The sequence below is a fragment of the Lissotriton helveticus genome, chromosome 11 (assembly GCF_964261635.1).
Source record: "Lissotriton helveticus chromosome 11, aLisHel1.1, whole genome shotgun sequence".
NCBI classification, from domain to species: Eukaryota; Metazoa; Chordata; class Amphibia; order Caudata; family Salamandridae; genus Lissotriton; species Lissotriton helveticus.
The window spans coordinates 836,021,881-836,041,598 of NC_136072.1; the positions used below are offsets into that span (position 1 = coordinate 836,021,881).

At 43.5% G+C, this 19,718-nt stretch overlaps 1 protein-coding gene and 1 long non-coding RNA gene across 3 annotated transcripts in view; one reads left to right on the plus strand and one right to left on the minus strand.

The window, feature by feature from the left end:
* LOC144792146 (uncharacterized) overlaps positions 1 to 18,790 on the plus strand; it is a 98,674-nt gene extending 79,884 nt beyond the window's left edge. The window contains exons 3-4 of the long non-coding RNA XR_013602513.1: positions 2,632 to 2,682; positions 17,568 to 18,790. This is a non-coding gene — a long non-coding RNA (uncharacterized LOC144792146). The remainder of the gene's footprint in view (positions 1 to 2,631; positions 2,683 to 17,567) is intronic.
* Positions 1 to 19,718, minus strand: part of PROM2 (prominin 2) — a 464,577-nt gene that overhangs the window by 125,998 nt on the left and 318,861 nt on the right. For both annotated transcript variants that reach the window (XM_078667029.1, XM_078667028.1), the window contains exon 10: positions 10,994 to 11,153. In XM_078667029.1, coding sequence (XP_078523155.1) covers positions 10,994 to 11,153 — 160 coding nt within the window. The remainder of the gene's footprint in view (positions 1 to 10,993; positions 11,154 to 19,718) is intronic.

The following is a 19,718-nucleotide window of genomic DNA, read 5'->3' on the forward strand; positions in this document are numbered from 1 at the left end:
CTAAAAATGGATTGAAAAACATCACAAAATGCTTTAAAAATGACTGGTGCAGATGCATACAAATTCACGGCAGCCAACTTTGAATGCATTTCTAATACTTTAACAAATGCTTTTCAAAGATGGCTGCCGTGGATGTGCATGCATCTATGGTGACTACCTTTCAATGCATTTTCGTTTATTTTAATAAATCCTGTTCAAAGATGGCCATCATGCATGTGTGGTAGCCATTTCTGAGTGGGATTTGCAAAAATAAAGCAAAACCATTTGTAGGAACCAGAAATGCATGTGTGGCAATGAATTGATGGCCATCTTGAAATAGGCAAAATCATTTTAGGATGGCTGTCTGCAATGGGTGGCAAAACTCGAAAAATAATTTTTAAAAAACAAAGCAGTACCAAACTGTTTCACTGGTATACTTTTTAGCAACGCACATAATTATGATACACCTAACACAACTAGGAGGCCCTCCTACAACCCTGTTGTTTAGGGAGGCTAGGAAATGGTTGGTAGCTGAGGAGATATGTCTTGCAATGGTCCAGATGGATGATAGGGCCTTAGGGGATATTAAAACATAGCAGATGATGACAGACACACTTCTGGTTCTAGACTCCGCCTCGGAGGCACAGACCTCCCAGGGAATGGAGTGCCCTGGAACTGATCAACCTATCTGTGATGGTGGAGATAAAGAGGTGGATTTGGACACATGAGCGGGGAATAGGATATATTTCCGGAATGTAATGTGATGGACTAAATGTAGTCAACGAGAGGTGGAAATGTCTATGAGCACTACACTTGTATTTGCTGTTATACAAAACAAACACAAATATATATATATAAAAAAAACTACAACCAGGCACCTTGGGTCAAAAGGACACTGGTTGGGTGGTGAAGTGGGGAAGGGAGTGCGATGGGAAGGAGTGAGAGTGCAGGAGGAAAAATAGACATCCCCACTAACGAACTGAAAAGGAAGATCTGGAGTCAGCAGTGGAAGAAGAAATCATTCATTCAGAGAACTGTGAGACAAGATGTTCCTGAGCAGGACAAGCGCAGGAATAGGAAGGAAAGCCATTGAATCAGAAACAGGGAATTCAGGCTGAAACATAGCCAAGCAATCATGAGCAAGGCGCTGACCCAAAGCCTACGCTAAATATATGTGATGTATTGGCACCAATAGACCTTCCTTTCCAACAAACAGCTAAGAGATCTAGAAAGGCAATGTAACTTTTCTCAGAAGCACTATTGTGATGGTTGCCAGAGAAAGCAGCATGATGTGGTTAAATCATGGCTCGCTACAGATATTTTTAAATATAGTCTCCTCTAACACAATGAAAGCTGTTTGTGTTCTTTTAAACTTTGGGGTAAGTAGAAAAGGGAAAGGAGGTATTAAATATTCCGTATGAAGCTGTCATGCATCATGAACTATTTTCTTATATCTGTTTATCGCAAATTATGTGAAATCAGCGCACATTGTATTATTTGTTTATGAATTAATGCTTGAAGCAAGGGAAATAGGAGGACAACACAATCTAGAGATTCTTTCCCAAAACTAACATTTCATCAAAGTTAAAGAAATACATTTTGCAGAATCAGATTGCAATGAAGATAGAGGGTAACACAGAGCCAGAAGAAGTAGCATTTTAGGCAGAACAAGACATGTTACTGACCGTACCCACATCATGGGTACCTGCCTGTTCTAGAATATCTCTTTGTTAGTTTGGGTCTTGTATCTTCATGCTCGGATGTGAAAGTGGCTAATGCAACCCTTTCATAGATCCATGAAGCAGTTAACTCGACAGTGCAAACGGTATATAAACGTAATAAAATTACATTTTCGGAAAAAGTAAAGACCATTTTTATCACAGAAGTGGTAGGTTTTGGAGGACTTGGACTTATATTTGGAGACAAACCAACAGAATGTAAACAACGTTCCTGAGTTAAAAAAGATACTATTCAAATCCTCATATTTTTGTGTAATTTCTGGAAAAACGGCAACTTCTGCTTTGTCCTTAGTTATTAAAAACAGAGAGAGGATGTCCTTGGAAAATTGCAAAAGTGAGAGGTTAGATATTGGGGCATAACACTGGATGCAAATGTGATTGGGATGTGGGGTAAAAGAGTGAATGTGTGGCGTGCATGAGGATGGAACGCAAGAGTGGAAGTGGCGCATGAAAGGATATGAGGGCCATGAAAGCAGATGCAACTGGGTGCAAAATGGTGGATATGAGATAGGACGTTGGATGTGTTGGTTGAGAACGGATGTAATGTGTGAGAATGAATGGGGACAGATGATGGATGGTAAGAGTAGATATAGTGCAAACAGCTCGTACATGGGCGTACCTAGAGCTGGAGAGTGTGGATTGGTTGAGGGAATGTATGGAAGAGCATGAGTGGATAAGGAGTCGAGGGAGGTGGATGTAGTGAGAGAATGGATGACAGTGAAATAGTTCATCAACAGCAAGAGGGACGAATAGGTGATAGCAGGTGCTGAGAGCAACACAGGTTGGTCATTGGTTGACAGTCTTCATCTTACAGGTTGGTTAGATGATTTTAAATAAAAGCAATTTAAGTGAGTGCAGATTTACTTATGTTGTTTTTGTGATAACTGAAATAATTTTCACTTTATTGATTCAGGTATTTTTTTATATCCACTCATGGAAAAGAGGTGGCTCCTACAGTCGTCGGGTGAGTCCTACAGGCTTTTACTGTGGTCAAATCTAGACACCTGTTAAGGAGGGCTTTTAGCGCGTTGCCTCCAGTATAGCACATCTAACAGTGGTAAAACATGCAAAACGACTGCACTATTTGTGTAACTTGGCTTATGGCTGATTGAAAAAATACTACACTGTAACTTTTCACGCTATGAGGAGTAATATTTCCAATCCCTTAAACTGCACAACTTCTCAATGTATAAAACAACATTTGGCAATGAACATTTATGCTGTGATCTGTATCTAGCAGAAACACATTATAGTAAAATATTTGTTACAAATGTAGAGCGCAAACCGGCCTCTATGGACATGCATGCAGCTGGAAGGCTGGATCTGCAGTGGCGGCTCCTCCAGTAAGGCGCAGGAGCGTACCCCACTGCTGCAAAGCAGTGAGAGAGAGAACAAATAAAAATTATAATAACTCAAGATTATTATCATTGTATTTGTTCCTGCTGCACAGTTTTGCTGGGAGGGCGGGGCTGCTCTGCTCTCAGAACAGGGGAGGAGTGGTTTGTCCACTCCAAGTGAGCAATGACTATGGCTGGCGCTCTTGGGCCGGCCAAACTGTCATGAGTACTTCGCATGTTCTCCATGCAGGCGGCATTACAGCCTGCATGGAGAACATGGCCAGTGCCCCATTTCCTGGTTGACCTCTGATCCACGGCGCTCAGACCAATCACAACACTGCATTGCAGCGTTGTGATTGGCTTACGGGAGGGAGACTGGCTGCTTCCTGTAATGGCCCTGGAGAGACTGAGATGACGTGGGAGAGCGCGGGAGAGAAGAGTGGAGTTATTTCCACCCACCCCCTCACCCCAGATCTATGCTGACCAATACTGCAGGCACGGCCCGAGGACATAAGTAAAGACTGGGTGATTGCTTGTGGCCACTCAGCAATACCAGCTATTGTGTGTGTCTAAGCTGCCCTGCACACTGCTCGTAATAAGCCTTTTGATACCTGGCCTTCTCAACACCCACCTCATCTCCATTATCGTGTGCAATTCTTTATTATCCCTCTCTTCCTATCCCCGCCATCCTTTCCCTCTCTTATTGTCCAAACTTTCTTCTCTCCCTTTCTTCCTGTCCAATCCTGTCATCTCTGACTTTTCCCATCAAATCACCTCCTGTCTATCTCTAGCTATCCAATCATATTCTTTCCCTCTCATCCTATGCAGCTCATTGCCTCTTTTCCTGTCCAATCCCCCGCTTTTCTATGTTCCAACTCAATCATCACCAGTGCCAGCTTCAATGCAGTGCGACCAGTCCAGCCATACCTGGCACTGACTCTGGGTAGGGTTGAGGGCGAGGTTAGGGGGCGGGGTTGAGGGGTGCTGTTAGGTTTGAAATTCCTATCCCTGCAACACACTCGTTTCATGCTAAATTAGGTTAGCAGTGTGTGGCTAACTAGATGCCATTTGAATTCACGTTATGGTACCCACTGAGTTATCCCCATAATGTGCAGGCTTCAGTTAGCAGTGTGACTCCATTTTGCATTTCGTAATCCCTACTAGGCTGCTTAGACTGTGCCTGAACTAGGCCCCATTACTCGTATTGCTTGCCTCAGCAGAACACTGTATTTCGTTAATATTTTCTCTTCTATTCAAGGCTGTTTCTCGACTTATTAATGAATAGGCCATTCTGCCCTAGCATACCGTACTGTATCTGTAGTTTCTGCTCCCACATTAGGAGATGCTGAGACCCAGCACCATAGCCTTGAATCCCTGATAACATGCAATCATCTGGCAGGTGTTAGCTCATCCTACTGTGCCTCTTTGTTCATGTTAGGCCCAGGCCGGTAGTTTTCCATTGTGGACGTGGTTGGAGGCTTCCCAGGAGGAATGATTACTCACTGTAGACTGTTGGGGGGCCAGTCCCTCGGCTGACATCTTAGGGTGCAGGTCAGGACGGACTCCATTGCAGAGTATTGCTAATAAAATGTATACTTGTATTCTCTACTGTCTGACCGACTCTTCATTCTTGGGAAGGCATAGCAGGTGGTTGTAAGTAACCCGCTGCTGCCCAATTCGCTTCATGCATCCCACGCACAGGCGTTTCAACAATTGTCTTTGTTTGAGGTGTCACACCCAAGGGGGAAAGAGCGTATGCAGAGACAGGTACCATCATGTAGGGATACAGGGTTGAAGGGCTGAAAGGGGGCGTAGCATTCGAAATGGAACTAATAGACAGGACAGGAGAGCTAACGGCTCCCGCCCCTGTGACTGGCACGGGCAGAGTAGAAGCAAGCAGGGCCGGGGCTGAGTAAGTAGTGCTGGAAACAGAAACACTAGAGAGAGCGGCACAAGGGGCCGAAGACTGGGACTTTGGACCTTTCAGGTATATCCGTTCAGGGGCATAAGTAGGTGGGAGTAACCTTGAAGGAAGTGGCCACTAAGTGCCACTTCCTTCAGGAGGTGCCCAAACAGGTACCCCGCAAGGTGATTTGCAGGGTTGGGGGTGCGTCTGGTTGGTCGGGCGGATCAGGGTACCCCACGCGATTGAGCTTGGTTCTCGCAGCTGCTCCTCCCATCTGATTGGGCGACTCCTCGTCTAGTATTAACCGGCTGGGGTCCTGAGAAGGCAAAACCTTGGAGTTGACCGTTTGGTCCGAAGAGTCAGCAGTGGAGAATATTTTGACTCGACCTGAGTGCACCACATGAGTGATTTGATTCTCGGAAAAATGGCACCATTCTTGAGTGGCATGAGCCTGTGGGCTGTGTCCTGATACAGCCTCCTGACTGCCTCGGTGCAGTTTCTAGACTGCCTTGCTTGAATGGCACAAGCCGACTGGCTGTGTCTTGGTACGGTCTTTTGGGCCGTTTTGGTTTGAACTTGGTGGGTTTGCGGACTCTTTTGAAATATACAGAGTGTTTGTGAACAATCTGCCAGACCAACTGGTAATTTTTTTTTTTTTTTCGCAAAAGATCTGGGGCTAGAGCCTGTTTTTTTTAACTTGGTACAGTCTCCGGACTGCAGTGGGCGGTTTGGGGATCGTTTTGTTTTGGTTCTTGAATGATTGTTCTCTTGTTTATTTTCCTTCTATTACTTTTGTTGATGTTGTATTTGTTCGTTGGGGACAGCGTATGGGTCTTATATTAACTCCTTCCATGCTTATGACAAGCTCATCTCGTCATGAGGCACAGTGAAGCTGTGCTCATGACGAGCTGAGCTCGTCATAACTGCCGCGGCCCTCCCACGCGCGGCTAATTCCCCGCTGTTGGCAAATCAAACAGCTAAGTGGACCCGGAATACGATCTATAGTGTGGAGGATGTGTGGAGTGTGATGAAAGATTATGAGTCCTTCATACAGCAGCATGCTCTTAAGCACATTTCGGCCATGCTAATAGGACTGTGGGAACAGTATTTTCAGGGTGTTGCACAGCAGATCATCTATGACATACCAGACAGGGTATATGCTCCCAATGAGCTTTTTAGCAATGTGACGACACTGGTGGACTACCGAGGCACACTGCTCCAAAAGGTTCCGATGATGGGAACACAGCACCCCATGAGGGAGGTCCATCCCATTTACCATCCTGAAATACCAGAACTGTGTGACTCCACAGACACTGAAATAAGGCCACGGGTTGATGCTCAGTTCCAGGAACAGTGGAGCTATACTCCTTGGAAGAGGAGTGAGGTCCTATCCCTAAAGAGCCAGCTGCCTGACCCCCAGAAAAACCTCACTGCATATTATAGGGATTGACGGAGGCGGACTCCTCCACAGTGATGACGTTAGCTGATATTCACTGGTACCAGTAGATATATGGAGGCAGGTACATACGCAGGACCATGCTCTGGAGTTGAGTGGCACATGGGATGAAATCAAGGCATGGGATAAGGAGCTTAAGCCCGGCGATAAGCTGAAAGCGGAGTTCCTAGCTTTACCGGGGCATATTATCACTTACATGCACTCCCTTATCCCGCCAAGGAGAGTGGACTGGGATAAGTTGACTGAATGTCGTCAGAAGAAAGATGTATGTGCGTGGGATTTCTTTACTAGATTTGAAGAGGTTTGACCAATCGCAAAGTAAATTGCAAGAAACCAGAATTTTACAATTTGATGCTATTCGATTCGACATACTTCAAGGCCCTCTACGTAGCTGCATTACGGAACCACTGATTAGTACCTGTACCATCATATTGGTGCATCTCGTTGTCTTCATTCATACTCCATACTACACTGATAGTGGACAAATATCTATTGAATTTTTCCCTGACGAAGCTCCCATGGTTAGGGAGCGAAACGCGTCGGCTGTCCTGTGCACTTTGAAAAAAAGAAAATAAAAGAAAAATGTATTTTTGCAAAATTCTGGTTTCTTGCAATTTACTTTGCGATTGGTGCTGCCTCCACTTTTTCTTCAAATTGTCTATCTGGGATTCCAGTGGGACCGAACCACAGCAGGTCTTGGAGGTTGGACAGTACAAAAAAACTTGAATAATCTTATGGGACTTTGGAAATTTGAGGTGCTTTCTTGTGGATCCGCTGTGGTGATTCTTCTGTTTTCTATTAGATTTGAAGAGGTGTTTTTAGATTTTAGTGGTCAGGACCTGTCACAGGAGGGTGGTGTTCGTTTGTTTGTTAACAGATTTGTCACTAATTTGCTTCCCGAGATTGCAACTAGGTTACAGGCTTTGGAAAGTACTTGGACAACCTCATCCCTATCAGTGATTTTGAGCATGGCACAGTACTACGAGCATAGAGAGAATGAGGACGAAGGGCAGGTGGAGAAAAAGTCAAAGGAACTGAAGACGAGGGTGTTGATGCAGCAGGTTGCGAGGGGGAGAGGCAGAGGTTCGGGTTCGGCTCAGCGGTTACCCAGGTCTAATAGGAGTGGTGCTTCGAGTTCGCCCCTTGTGCTTAACCAATATGCGTATTGTAAGCAGGAGGGACATTGGCGGAAGGAGTGTCCGGAGTTGTTGCAGAAAGGTGAGGATGACTTGTGATTTCTTCACCTTGTAATCCTCACTGTTTTATGTACCATTTCGGGATTTACATACATATGCGTTATTGATCCGGTATATTGTGTTTGTGATGCAAAGGGCTCTGAAATCCTACAATGGTATGAATAGGTTTATACTCTCAGCAGTGTAGGCTACTGCTAAGAAGAAACTATAGCATGGAAGAGGGCTTTCTCGAATGTTTATAGGATCTGAAACAGAGGTTGTGTGATCGTGCATACCTTGAAACCATCTAGGAAAAGGCAAAGGAAAGGATCTCTCAGATTAAACGAACAGACACCATGAAACAGAAACCCAAAAATAAACCCACATAAAGAGTGGCTTTGGTCACAACTAACAACCAATATCTTCATCAGATTTACAAAATCTTACCAAAAAAATGGAATTTACTTAAAGGCGTATTAATGTGGTCACAGGTAAACCCCTGGTTACATACAAGAGAGGCCCCATGATCCAATAAAGAATAATGAGAAAGTATTTGAAACCACCTAAGAGTACACTTGCTGGTTCCACCTGGCTTTCTCAACCTACAGGCTTCGATACATGTGGTAGGTGTATTGTATGTGATAATGGTTGTAATAAACTTATTCAATACAATACACAACAGAAATATTGAATCGATCAGTTTATTAACTACAATAGTATTTTTGCGATTTACGTCATAAACTGCAACTGTGGCAAAATGTATGTGGGCAGCATTAAAAGGGCGCTAAAATTGAGACTACAGGAACATAGGAGAGGAGTTAATAACAAAGACGACAAATCACCACAAGTTCAACATATGTTAAAATGCCATCCCAATAGGATGGATTTTGAATTTGATGGAATACAGAGAATAGAGAAGGATCCCAGGGGAGGAGATAGGGAATTGTGATTGAGGCAGAATGAAGCCAAATGGATTAGTAGATTAAGAACAGTGCATATGGGGTTACATTTGAAAAAGTGAGTTACACTTCTTCCTATAACTCAAAGAATTCCAGGGAACATCGGGATCACGGTACATATACAAAGTATTGTTTGTGTAATCATGAGCACATTGATGAATGATATGCATTTAGCTTGTAGATGGTTATCTTTGCTGTTATAATGCCCAATAATGAATACCAACAATTTATGTAATGCATTATCTTCTTGCTCTTTTTAGGAATAAAATGTCTTAATATGCCTCACTTCATTGATTGTAATATGAACAATGTTCTATATGACAACCTGAATGGGGTTGACTCTAATCCCACCTCCGATTAGAGCTTTTATCCTACCATTGAGTTTTGTTCTCCCGCATTTTTGAACTTGTATTATCCTCTCAATTGGGACACGATCGTTAAAATTATGGTATGATTAATATTTCCAGGAATTTACTATTGTGATACCTATAGGATTGTTCATAGTCTGCTTTTCAAGATATATTCAAATGACTTAAGGGAATTACGGCAAATCTAGTGACTTGCATCACTCACTGATAATATCGGACACTTACGCATGTTCGTATGGCATGATTATTGTTTTCAGGTATTTTCTATGGGATACCTATAGGATTGTTCATTTTGTGGTCTTCCAGATATATTTGAATGGTTGAGGGTATTCGCAGTATATTTAGTGACCTGGATCACTTACTGATAATACCTGACACTTAACGTGTGCTTGTATCTATTCCGTTTAGATTAGCATTAGTTTAGTTTGGCATCTGGGCTTTTGGGCTATTTAACTTTTTCTTTGGTTACATTGAGGCGATCCTTGTACCTTCTGTTTTATAAAGAGGAGATCAGCTGATTTTTAGAATTGCGCCAAACATAAATGACCGGCTATTGCGACATGGGCATTGAATGCTGATTCTATTTTGTGTCACGGAACGGCTTGACTTCCATGCTATTTCCTATTGTTATACATTCACGCAATGAAATACAAATGCTGCGCTCTGATTGGTGTAACTCAGACGTGGACCTGAGAGGAAGCCTTTTCTTGAAATTCTTGGCGACCAAGCCGATTGCTTCTTCATTTGTCCAGAAGAACAGAGCGATAGAGCCATTTGATTGGCCCAATTATCATGCGGACCAGGGAGAAGACAGTCTGTTTTTTAGGACACAACTTTCTATGAGGCTTGCTCATTGGTTCATACACCTTCGACAAGGTGAAATGACAATATTGTTTGTTGAGAAATATACTTTGGTATTTGTTTTGTATAACGATTGACCATTGGTTGGGACTGCACTTAAATATTTGATCTGTAATGGGATAGGTTTACTCGGATAGACAGATCGGGATTTGAACCAGAACGTGGAACATGGCAGGTGAGCTGGGTGGACCTTGAGGGCTTGTTTTTTAGTGGCGGTTACACTCTTGACCCGTCCTGTAGCCTTTGACAGGTTTTTATTTATTAGCACTTCTCTGTAATTTGATGATACAATTGTTTTCTTTGTAAACGCTTGGCGTTTTGCTTCTGTGATTGGATTCAAGAAAACTTTTACCTTGTTCTTTTCCACTGCAGCCCTTAATGTTTGAGTAACTTGTTCTACATGATCTTACCTGAGTATGGACATTAAGTAATAGGTTTTGCCATAATAAAAAAAAATTGTATTATAGATCAGACGATAAGGCATAGATCCCTATAATAAATGAAGACCTTGATACTTTTGGAAATATAGAGTCATCTGCCTCTCCAATGAGCAATGACACCAAGATATTTGGGCTAGAATGTATACAGGCAGGGGGGGTCATACACAAAGAAGTGGTATTTGATAACATGTTTGTGCATGTGTTTATGTGACAAGTTTCAGCATGTCTATCTGATTTATAGTCTTAAATTACTTAAAGAAAAAAATACAGGGAAAAAAATCTTTGGGATATAGAGGAAAGCTAAACAATATTTATTAAATAGTTTTTACAGCCCTAAGGAAGTCCATGTTGGATGAAACGCGTTGGCTGGGCTGATGTACGCATGTCAATTATTGCAACAAATAAAGAAAAACTGGGAAAAGATACTCCAAGACTTCGTGCTCAATAATATTTGTGGATCTTATGGATTTATGATACTGACTGTACTTGACTGAAGAATTGTCTATAACTGTAAGCTCCTTTTCAATTTTGTGGTACTGTTATGAGTAGCGCTATAAAACAAATGGAATGTGTGTGAGAGAGGGACTACGGAGAGAGGGCACTGTTGGAAGGTGGTAGTGAGGGAATCCATGGAGAAGGAAGTCCATGTGGGCAGGAGGGGGCTAAAGCCAACCCTGATCTCAATCTTCCCCCCTCACCCTTTCTGATTCCCTTCCACTTCTTTCTTCTATCCCGGTCCCTCCCTGCTCGCTCCCCGGTCCCCCCTCTCTCACCTGTAGTAGTCATAGCGTTTCACTTCCTCCCCATACTTGGTGCATTGAACTTCACCCTTCGACAGGGCCGTGCTTAGGGGGGAGATAAAGCGGTCCAATCGGAGTTTTTCAGCAATGGCTCGGACATCAGTCTCAGCCCTATTCAGGGCATTCAGTGTGCCTGCAAGTGGTGGATACATAAGCAGAAAGGTAAGAAGGAGGGATACAATAGGAGGGATACGAGAAAGGAGTAGGGAAAGAGAGAGAGAAGGTGTAATGTTTACAAGTGAGAATGGTGATAAACAGAAACAATGGCGATGGGTTAGTGAGAAGTAGGAGATGAGAAAGAGAGAGAGGAGAGAAGGAATCAGAAGGAAGGATAGACAATACAAGCAACACTTACCTTTGAGTGTTAGCAAATAATTACCTACAAAGATTTCCTCCCTTGCTTGGGTGCATTGTTAATTTTGTTTCAATTTCGGGAAGCTTTTGAAAGATTTTATCAATGTGCATGTGCGTAAATCAATCTTTCACGTTGAATTCTGCAAACTGTACGATTTAGTGTGCGAAAATAAATTGAAATTTGTGCAGTTTACAGAGATTCCATTTTAATTTCTCTGTTTCTCCATTTGTGTTCCCAGTGGAGAAAAGCCTTCGCCTACACCCCACCAATTTTGGTAGAGCTCAGTTCACATTCCCAATCTGGAAACATATTTACTCCTGTTCTTAACAGGAGAAAATCTCTGTTGCAACGATGGTAATGTGTTGTCAAGAAGTATTAGAATACACTTTTTGCCCTGGAAGTCCAAACTCCTCTCCTAGAAATAATGCATTCACCGGAAGGTAACATTACACCATTCAGCTGTAATATTATGCTGGTGTAAGTCCTTACAAAGTTGATTTTGGAAAAGGGGGGTGGTGATGGACAGAGTTTCTGAATGATGCAGAATACTCTTACCAAGTCAAGAGATCATGGTTTTAATCCATCACCGTTTTTTAGCTCACTGCACCATCCCAGCTCAGAACCTGGCTATATGCAAATTAGTCCTTACAAAGTTGCAATTACTGTGTGACTTAAGTGAATTTACGCCTGTTAGTCAAGCGATTTGTACAGGTGTGTTCAACTTAACTATACCTTTGTGACTCGGGGCCAGGATCAGAGAGGCAGAGATGGACTTACACTGATGTATGTAGGTGTAATAGCTAGTTAATCACAATACACCAAAGCACACTCAGTCACTTTATCTATGATCCAATAGCAAGAAACAGAGGAAATTCTCCCTCATGGTATATTTCCAATGTGTCCTTAATCCAATGTCCTTTGGACAAGGCTTCAAGAAGTACCTCAACCACACTCCCAAATCAGGTCTTTTGACTTTATTTCCAAAATAAGCGAAGAAACAGCAGCAGCCGACGCGCGTTTTGCCCGCAGGGCTTTTTCAAGGCTCAAAGAACTTGCTGTGGGTCGCGTAACTAGTTAGCATGGAGGAGTCTCGTTTGTTATCGGAATTACCCAGACAAATTGCTCCACCAACTAAGAACGGCCATACACCACCACCCACAGAATCGAGAAAGAGCTATCAATCTGTCAATCCTTTCTGTGTCCGGGCCGGGCGAAGTTTCCCGTGTAATAGCTAATCCAGGAAAAACTAGACACCTGCAGGTACATAGGGGGGGAGATTGTTTTTCAGTGAACATTTCGAGGGAATTTTTCAAAATTTTAAATGCACTCACTAATCTGGAAAGCGTAATTTAAAGTATCACGCGTGAAGAAAATTTGCGAAAAGTTCGTTGTTTTCTTATATGACATAACAGAGTTCTGCATGTGAGCTTTGATTTTTCTTCTACAGAACCTAATCAAGCTTTTCCTGAGGCTTTTCCAGTTACCACAGAAAACTCTCCAGTGACAGTTTTTATTCCCATATTTAATAAATTCAATCTTACTAAAAAGAAAATTCTGTCAAACCTGGGCTCTCTTGATATTTGTGCCCAATGAAAATCATTAAATTAGTAGGCCCAGTCATTGGCCCCATGATCTCTGAACTGTGGAAATCATCTAATTGCATGGATTTATGTATCAAGCGAATGACACTGCACTTAAAAAGAGAGGAAATAAGCAGAAGGAGCTAGTTAAAAAATGTTTAAAAAAACTTCCAGTATGAAAGGTGGTCGTGAGGTCATTCCAAAGTTTAGGAGCAAAACATTGCATTTGCCTCGCCTGCATAAAGGAAGAGGTAGACTTCGCCAATACAGCTGCGGGGACTGAGCTGACATACCCTGCACATTACAGAGAGCCGCCATTAGTCGTGTCACGAGCATGAGGTTATACGGGGGGTCTCTGGCAGCTTCTTGCAAGGGGTTGTGACATCATCTAGGGATGAGAAGACAGCAGGGCCTTAAGAACTGCAGGCCCAGAGAGCACACTCTTTAGCACCTTGACCACGGTGTCAGTCAACATCTCCAGAGGCTGCGGACCTGTGGCAGGGGCCACATCACAGGCAGACAGACACCCACCCACTCCTGGAGCAAGAGGCAAAAATTTCAATTTGAGCAGAAGAGGACGGGGCTACCCCAGAAATTCAACTGACTGGCTGTTTTTGACCTCTTGTCGGGGTAATGATCTTGGCAGGCACGAGGCTAGGTGGGGGGGGGGACTGACCTGCTAGTGGTCCTGGACCTTTCAACCCTATACTGAGTTGGATGGGGAATTCACCTGGAGGCTGGTCAGACCACAGGTACTCTGGCAGGGAAGGTGCATTATGCAGTACCCTGGAGTTGTATGTTATGTATCAAACTGTGTGTATTTTCCATACCACATCCAGACAGAGGTAAAAGCTTATATAAATGGATGTTAATGGCAGTATTTGCCCAATAACCACTGGTGGGAAACTAGAATTGTTGGCAACAAATGCTTGTCCCTGTGTGGGATGTAAATAGAAAGAACCTGCTTGGTACAATACAGTTGTGAACTATTTATAACAGGACTTAGAAAGCATGGCTAAATGAACTTGGATTCATTTATCTCAAGAGTCACGTGCTGTACAATATGGTTGTAGCCCTCTGCAGGACAGATCCCTTCTTGTATGGTGAACCCCAAACGTTGTGCCACAGTGTTGATGGTTATGTGTCTCTCTCCCCGAAACTGACACATGTGAATCGGTAACTCCAATAACTAGGATGAGTTGCAGGTGTGCAGTTGAAGGGTAGATGCCACAGGTATCGCATCTGTGTTTTGTGCAGGGCCTGTAGTTGCAGACTCAGGTCTCTTCTTTGTCCTCTGTTTCAATTTGAATCAGAACTGAGGTTCTGGTGCCAGGGGTGACCCTTAAATCCTAGATGTAGGGACATGCCTGGTTATCAAGTTGAGAATTAGGACCCTGCAAAGGTTTCAGGGTGTGTCAAGACTGTTGTCCTCCAGGACATCAGAAAGGAAATGCAGCATGTTCCAAAATGTCCCCCAGAGGTGGACAATCCAAGGAATTGGCTAGCATAGGAGTGGGGATAGAAGTGTACTCTGGAGAGGACGGAGGTTACACCGAAGCTACTTTAGTTTCCCTGGGTGGGGTGGATGTTGAAGATCTGGCTGCCTTACCTCCAAGCATGGCGAAGTATAGATAAAGGCCAAAAATCAATGGGACTGAAGTAGAGGCTCTGAGGGATACAGGTGCCAGTGTCAATATGGTGGCGGCAGCTAGACAGGTTTCTTCAGACCAAATGATACCTGGTGTTAGTCACCAGGTAACAAATGCTGATAATGAGACTAAGCTCCATCCAATGGCCTTGGTAAGCTTAGATTGGGGAGGGCCTATTGGCCCAAAGAAGGTGGTTGTGTCCCCCGCCATCCCAGTGGAGTGTCTGTTGGGAAAAGATCTGAAAACTTCTGCTTGGGCTGAAGTTGAAAGGAAGGCTCATGCAGAAATGCTGGGCCTACCTGAGTGGGTGTGTGTGTGACCACAAGAGCACACGCAGCACAACAGGGAAGTCATGGGAATTTGGAGCCTGAAATAATGACCTTAAAACAACAGAAAGGTCAAAAATCCCAATAAGTCAGCTTCAAAGAGCTCACAGGACCAGGGGGAGAGTTCCCCTGAGGAAGAGCCCTGGTACCTCATGAAGGAACTGCAGCTGAAGGTGCCTGGCATGACCTGGCAAATCTCCTAAGTGCAGGGGAGAAGTGTGGCTCACCGGTTAGAGGAGGCAGTCCCTGATGCAGAGGTCAGACCCGGGACCAGGGTTCAATCCCCGACGCGGCAGGGTCTTGAGCTCAAAATGTCCACACACTCGATAATTCTCGCCTCGGTGCCTACTTGAATCGTGGGTTCACACTCTGCAACTCTGGGCAATAGCTTGCTTAATCTCCACTACGGCCCCACCACGATGGGATGCCTAGTCTTCACCTTGGGGATGCCCAGTAGGGGTAATCTCGCAGGGAAAGGCCAGGACGGGTTCCCAAAGCAAGCGCCTTGAGACCTTACGGTGAAAAGGCGCTATATAAGAACGTATGATTTACGATTTACGATTTAGGGGGGCCCTCGGGAATGTTCATGTCTGCATACCAGTGGTCCGCAGGGCATGGGAGTTAAAAGGGTCACCAGGGCCTGAAGAACTGATTGTGCCACCCTGAGTGACAGAAATAAATAGATCAAGTAATAGTCCCACTAGCACACTCAGTTTAGCTTTACACTTGAGCTACGGATACTTGATACGTTACTGCTTCTTACTTATACATATATCCCAGATGAAGGCTCGATAGCAGCCGAAATGCATTGGATTTTGGATATGTTATAAGGATGCTAATTAATTTAATTCGTTTGAAATTGAAAATGAATTAGAAATTCTTGAAAATAAGAAAAATAAATGAATACGAACTAAACAAACATTGTGATTAATTGGAATTCATCAATAATTGAGAACACCCTGTAGGGGTCGTATGAGCTGTGACTAGGGGACGTCTCCCAGATGGGACATGCTACTGTACTTAGAAATAAATAGATGACAGCAGTCCTTCAATTGCAGCCTGCATAAGCAGTGCAAACTGCTTAAACTCAACTTTGACCACACCATGTGTGGCAAGGTTAAAGCACTATTGTTATTATATGCCAGTCACCCATAATGTTGGTCTCCTGAGCCCAGGACACATGGTGCATTATACTAAAAGTATAGACATATAAGTGCAAGCTTATAGGTCCCTATAGTAGCATCTTTCCATTAAGGCAATCTATAAGTGATCAGGGGGCCATAGGATAACATGGGCTGGAACCCAGGCACCCTGAGATTGCCATCTCCATTATGATCCCACTAAAATATGTCATGTCTGGTATCAAACAAAGAGAAATGAGCCACAGGAGTTGGGGCTGGAGGTGCGAAGGGAGATGAACAAATATCAGAGCTTTTATGCTTAAAGGATGTCGAAGGCCTGGCATGCCTGGCAGAGTTGGGAGGAGAATTGAGTGAGTGGTCAGGCAAACGTGATCTCCTAGACGGATGGGCTTAGAGACCAGGGGCTCAGCACCAACAAATTTCAGACCTAGGTCCACTTTTAACCCTAACTTACCACACGACAAGCTGGACACATTCCATGAGGTAGTAATACAAGACCTTATGAGAATTTGGAACAAAAGCAAAAATAAGCATGCACACAACCTGACTCCTGAACAAAGAATAGTTCTAGGGACACTCAACAGTGACCCCAGCTTTGTCATTAAACCATCAGACAAGGGTGGGAACGTGGTCCTGTGGGATGTCAAGCTATACAAAAAAGAGGCTATGAGACAAGTTACTCTCTCAGGTAACTATGAGCGATCCAGTAAGAGTGCACTATCTCCTTCTACAGTACAATTGACCACTGGAGGCAGCAGGAACTACTGGGGGAGAAAGAGTACAGGTTCCTTCATAAGAAACATCCCACTGCAGCATGTTTTTACATGCTGCCTAAAATACGTAAGGACAAAACTAACCCACCTGGAAGCCCCATAGTATCTGCCATTGGGAGTCTACTAGAGAATACATCTATCTTCCAAGATTCTTTCCTTTTCCCATATGTTCTTAGCCTCCCCTTCATATTTTAGAGACAGCACTGACTTCATCAACAAGATCGAGGGGATCACATGGCAAGAAGATTTTTGGTTGGTGACAATAGACATAGTGTTTCTGTACACATGTATAAAACACGAGGATGGCATCAATGCCTGCAGGCACTACTTCAGAGATAGATCTGTCTTTCTGTATGAACAAACGTGCATGTTAATTTAAATGTTGACTCTCTGTGAATTTTTTCCTTTTTGAGGACAGGTGGCACAAACAAGTGATTGGTACCGTGATGGGAAGTTGCTTCGCACCAAGCTATGCCTGTATGGTATTGGGGTGGTGGGAGGAACAAGTGATGTGGAGTGACGTGAATGTATACCTGACTAGACACATTGTGTTCTGGACCCGATATATCGATGACATATGCATGATATGAGGTGGCAGCAAATCAGATCTGGATAAATCCCTGAAGGTACTTGGGGAGACAGTGATTTAAGTTATTCTACTGCAAAACACTGGCTGAAATACCATGACAAAAACACTAACAGTCTGTCTTTCTTTGGTTTAGACAGGATGGCAGCAAGTCCTAGAGGGGGCAACCGCGAAAAACAACTGAGAGTACTGGAGTCGAAGAATATCATACTCCGTGACACTAAGAACCCCTCCGGTCGGAACGAGAATTAGGAACTTTTTGTCCACATAGGATGAGTACATCACCAGATTATTGTCCTTCTGCTTTCATGGTGATACATGATTCCTCTGTGTATACTGTGGCTCGGGGAGGGCTCTCCACCTTGACACAGTATTAGCAGGTTGGAAAACGTCACAGGAAGCATAGCTTGCTCTGTTCCCCCCACTCTGGGGTGACATGGACTTTCTAGATAACTTTCCATAGTCCTATTTTGGCCCACAGCCACAAACCCCGTCAATGACAGCATTGCCTGAAGGTCCGTCCAGCCTGCATTTTTAATCTTTTTCTCTTTTTCATTTTTCCTTGTTACTTTAATTTCCTTTCACCTCCACCACACCCCACACGACAGGCACTTGTCCCTCCCCATACCTTCCCCCCTCTCCCACCAACCCCAATGCGAATCCCTTCACTGAACTTTAGAGCACAGTTTTTCTCTAGCAAGAGACAATGTTTAGGGATGCACGAGAGTCCCTGTGGGATGACGCTTTTCTTTTCTTTTTATGTATATACTTGTTGGGACCGAATTTGTGTTGTTGTTGGAAATTGCTGTGAGATTTAGGCGGAGGGTCACCCTGAACTCAAAAAGGCCACTTGGCCATTACTACGCATCTTTTTGGAAGTGAATAATAAAAAGAATAAGACTGTGACCTTGCAATGGGGGATCGCCTACTGGTTGTGACTGAGACCCAGTCTTAAAATGTGCTATAGAGAAGCCTAAGGCAACTGTCATGCATCACTGCAAATCTCAGTAAAAGCGGAATAGTTTCTTAAGGTTGCCCACTATGACGAAATTTAATGGTGGAATACTTCTCTCGCAATCAATGCGAATTATGTGTTAACATTGTACAGATAATCTTGTGTTTATTCATCCATTTTTTCATTGTTGAGCTATGTAACCCCAAGCCGGCAGTAAGTCTGTCTTTTGCACTACAAACCTAGAAACTACAAGGATAGTATTTTTTCCATGTTTGTACTTCACAATGGTCCTTCTTTTATGTCTTGTAAATACACTTTAAAATGGTAGTCACTAGTGGTGAAATGTTGGCTTGTGAAGAAGATTGTTTGATCGAAACGCGTTACCTGTAAAAATAATTGATTTTACCCTGGAGTGCGAGTCCTTATTTCCTGTCCGCGTGAGGAGAACTGGATATTGCACGACAAAATTAAATATAATATATATATATATATATATATATATGGTCTCTGTAGAGGTTGCAAATAAAATTCCATCTTTGCTGACTTTTGTGGTCCGTCTCCCTCGTCTGCAAGCGTGCGCTGCTGCGGCTTGAAAAGCTGTGAGAGCCGAGGAGGAGCTGAGTTTTCATATATATATATATATATATATATATATATATACACACACACACACATATATTATCTACTGGTGATCACCAGTAGGTAGTTATAGTTAGGACCTCGTTTCTATAGGAAAAGCGTTTTTTCAAAACTAATATGCCACTAACTTTGGCTGCTGGGTTAAAAGTTTAAGGATGAGTCATCAAGACGGGGCCAAGAAAAATGGTGGGGCCCAAAATGCCTTTTCTCTATGTTAATTTCCATAGGAACCTTTAGACTGAAAGGAATTACACCAAATTTGACTAAAATGTAGCTCTTGGTTCAGAAAGCACTCTTTTTGTTAAATGCCGTAAATCCGTTAAGTAGTTTCTGAGAAATGTAAAGCTATTTCAGATATACAACTGTGGCCACATTGGATCCACTAACCCTGCCGATCTCATGCCTGAAATCTGGTTGGCTGCCAACACTTCAAACCAGGAAGTGTTGGCAGCCATCTTGTGACTTGGTTGAACCGATTCACAAGAAAACATTTGAAAAAACATGAAAAGGGGGCAGGGTAGAAACTGTCTGAACCCCTGGGCCTGTTTTTAAAAACTTTCAGCAGGAAATTGCAGTGGATCCGCGAATCCCGCCGAAAAAAAAAAATTGAAGCACAGTCTCCCACGCTTCATTTAATTAGGCCCCCGGGTGGCCCAAGTCCTGGGGGCAATCAGAAGTCACCTTCCCAGGGCT